At 63.5% G+C, this 2,737-nt stretch overlaps 1 protein-coding gene across 1 annotated transcript; it reads right to left on the bottom strand.

The window, feature by feature from the left end:
* Positions 1-414: 414 nt before the first annotated feature.
* HOXB13 (homeobox B13) lies at positions 415-2,154 on the bottom strand. Its single transcript, XM_027697126.1, has 2 exons — positions 1,548-2,154; positions 415-674 (listed from the first exon to the last, which is right to left on the bottom strand). The coding sequence occupies exons 1-2, from the start codon at positions 2,152-2,154 to the stop codon at positions 415-417; spliced, it is 867 nt and encodes a 288-aa protein (XP_027552927.1).
* Between the last annotated feature and the right edge of the window lie 583 nt (positions 2,155-2,737).

The following is a 2,737-nucleotide window of genomic DNA, read 5'->3' as shown; positions in this document are numbered from 1 at the left end:
CTAGGGACGGGTTTTCTTTTCTAAAGACCGAATTCTCCGTGATCCCCTCTCCCTCCCTCCACCCTCCGGACAACCCCGCTCCGGCCGCGCTCCGGGAGCTGCGCGCTGGGGTTAATTAACGCAGTTAGGCCGGGTTTTCGTCGATATTTTTACGTCTTTCGAAGCGCTCTGAGGGCACTGTTCGAACCGCAGCGGTGGTGAGGCGAGAGCAAACTGTCCAGGGTGCTCCGGGTGCAGGGAGGGGGCATCTCCCCTCCTCCGGGGGGGTTTTAACCCCTCCAAGCGATGCCCGCCCCCTGCGCTGCCCCGGGCGCGGGGTCGGCTCGGCTGCCCCGGTGCTGCCGGTGCCGGAGCCCCCCGGGGGTGGCGGGGGATGGACGGGGACCCCTCGGGGGCTTCGCGGTGGCCGCGTCCTCACGGGGTGCCGCCGGTGCCGCTTTTGATTTTGGCCACGACTTTTTTCTCCTTGACCCGCCTGTTCTGGAACCAGATGGTGATCTGTCGCTCCGTGAGGTTGGTGGCGGCGGAGATCTTCCTCCTCTTGTCGCGGGTGATGAACTTGCTGCTGGCGTACTCCTTCTCCAGCTCCTTCAGCTGCCCCTTGCTGTACGGGACCCTCTTCTTGCGGCCCCGGCGGAAGGAGCAGCCGTCGGGGGGCAACTGCCCGGCGGAGTCTGGGCGTGGGGAGACACGGGGCTCAGTGGGGCCGGGGGGGTCCCCGCGCACCCCGTACCCACCTCCCTGCACCCACCTCCCTGCGCACAGCACCCTCTCTTCCTCTCTCCCTGCCCCCCCGCTTCTTCCCTCCGGCCTCGCGGCAGCGATGATATTTAAAGATATTTCCGTTCTGTCATTATTTTCTTTATTTTCCCTATTGATATTTATAGATTTTTGTTTTCTTCCCCGAATTTCTAAGTTGGGTTTTTTTTGGTGGGTTTTTTTTGTGGGTTTTTTGGTTTTTTGTTTTTTTTTTGTGAGGAAATCCAGGTATTGGCAAACTCCCGACGCGGGGGAAGAGCCGCGCTAACGCCGCGGTTTCTACGCGGCCGAGCAGGGCCGGGGGAAGGTTCAATGCCACGGGCGGGGCGTGGGCGGTGGGAAGAGCCCCCCTCCTTCACGGCCGTGAAATACGGGGGCCATGCGCACCCCCTGTTCCCTTTTAAACCCCCCGAATCCCAGCGCTGCTTGCGGGCTGCGGTTGACCCGGGTGGTGCCTGAACCAGGATAGTGTCACCAGTGGAACGCGGATAATATCACCGCTTGTACCCCGATAATATCACCGTCTGTACCTCGGTAACACCGCCATCTGAACCCCGATATTATCGCCACCCGAGCCCCGATAACATCATCAGGGCGATGAGGGCAAAGGGCAGTGACAACCTAAATAATAACTAATTTTGTGAAACCTAATTTGGTCCAACTCACAAGCGAGCGTTCTTGGATGGCAAGAACAAATCCACGACAGATCATTTCAACCCTCGGCCACCATTTCGCCCTCCCCCAGACCCCCCTTTATCCTCTCCCAGCCGCAGAAGAGGGGACTTTACCTGCGAAGGCGGATTTGAGGAGGTAGCCGGCCTGCCCCTGCTCCTTGGGGCAGCACATCTGGCCGCTCCAGCCGCCGCCCAGAGCCCAGGGCTGGTGATAACCATCCACGGGCAGCAGAGCGTCGTGCCGGGCCTCCCCGGGGCCGCCCAGCCCCGGCACCACCGACACGTCCAGGTAGCCGGCCACGGGCTGGTACGGGGCCCCGTAGCCGGGGTAGAAGGCGAACTCGGCGGGGCGGCTCTGGAAGTCCTCGCCGCCCGCGGGGGGTTCCAGGTATTTGTCTGCGGGGAAGGGCCCCTGGGCCGGGCCGGCTTTCAGGGCGCTGCGGGCGACGCGGCACGAGTAGTACCCGCTGCCGAAGTATCCGTAGGGCAGCGGCGCGGAGGCGGCGGGACCCGGCGGGGCGGGCGGGGCGGCGGGGCACGGCTTGGGGGGCTCGGGCGGCCCCTCCGAGGGGTACCCCGGGTTCACCCCGGGGGGAGGCGAAGGGGCGCCGAGGGCCGGGGGCGGAGGAGGCAGCAGCCCCCTGCCCTGGCCGCCTGCGAAGCCGCCGGCTGCCAGGAGCCCCTCGAGGCCCGGGGGGCCGCGGGGCTCCGGGGGCTGCATGGGGGGCGGCGCGGGGGCCGGGGCATGGGGAGAGCCTGCTCGGCGGCACCCGGGCACTGCCCGAGGGGGGTCCCCGGATCTTTTTAAAAGGCTGAGAGCTGCCGAGAGCTGCCTTTCCCCGCCGGGTTGTCCTGACGCAACGGGCGGGGGCCGCCTCATTGGCTGCTGCTGGCGGGGGAAAAGGACGGAGAGGAGGGAAAAAAAAAAAACCAACCCCGCACGGGAGAAAAAAAAAAAAAACACCCAACCTTCCAGCCCCAATAAACCCCGGCTGCAGAAATTGCGAAAATACTTTTATTGCAATAGGAGGAGAAGGAGGAGAAGGAGGAGGAGGGGACCCCCCTTCCCCTCGCACTTGACAGGCGGGTACACGGGAAGCGCCTCCTGCGCTGCATCTTGGAAAAAGAAAAAAAAAAAGAGGGAAGGCAGAGGTGGAGGAATGGGGAGAACGAGGGGAGGGAGGGCAAGGGGAGAGAGAGAATCACAGTGGAAAAATCCGGGTCCAGGTTAAACCACCTTTTTGTGTGTGTGTGTGTGTGTGTGTGTGTGTACGTGGATCATTCCCACGCAGGTTCGGGGCCTT

Source organism: Neopelma chrysocephalum, unplaced genomic scaffold (assembly GCF_003984885.1).
Source record: "Neopelma chrysocephalum unplaced genomic scaffold, ASM398488v2 Primary Assembly neopelma1_118, whole genome shotgun sequence".
Taxonomy (NCBI): Eukaryota; Metazoa; Chordata; class Aves; order Passeriformes; family Pipridae; genus Neopelma; species Neopelma chrysocephalum.
This window is presented reverse-complemented; position numbering and strand designations above follow the sequence as displayed.

Coding starts and splice junctions, on each gene's coding strand:
- HOXB13 (XM_027697126.1), bottom strand. CDS start 2,154: ATGCAGCCCCCGGAGCCCCGCGGCCCCCCGGGCCTCGAGGGGCTCCTG. Junction 675..1,547: donor CCTCAAATCCGCCTTCGCAG/GTAAAGTCCCCT, acceptor CCCCACGCCCAG/ACTCCGCCGGGCAGTTGCCC.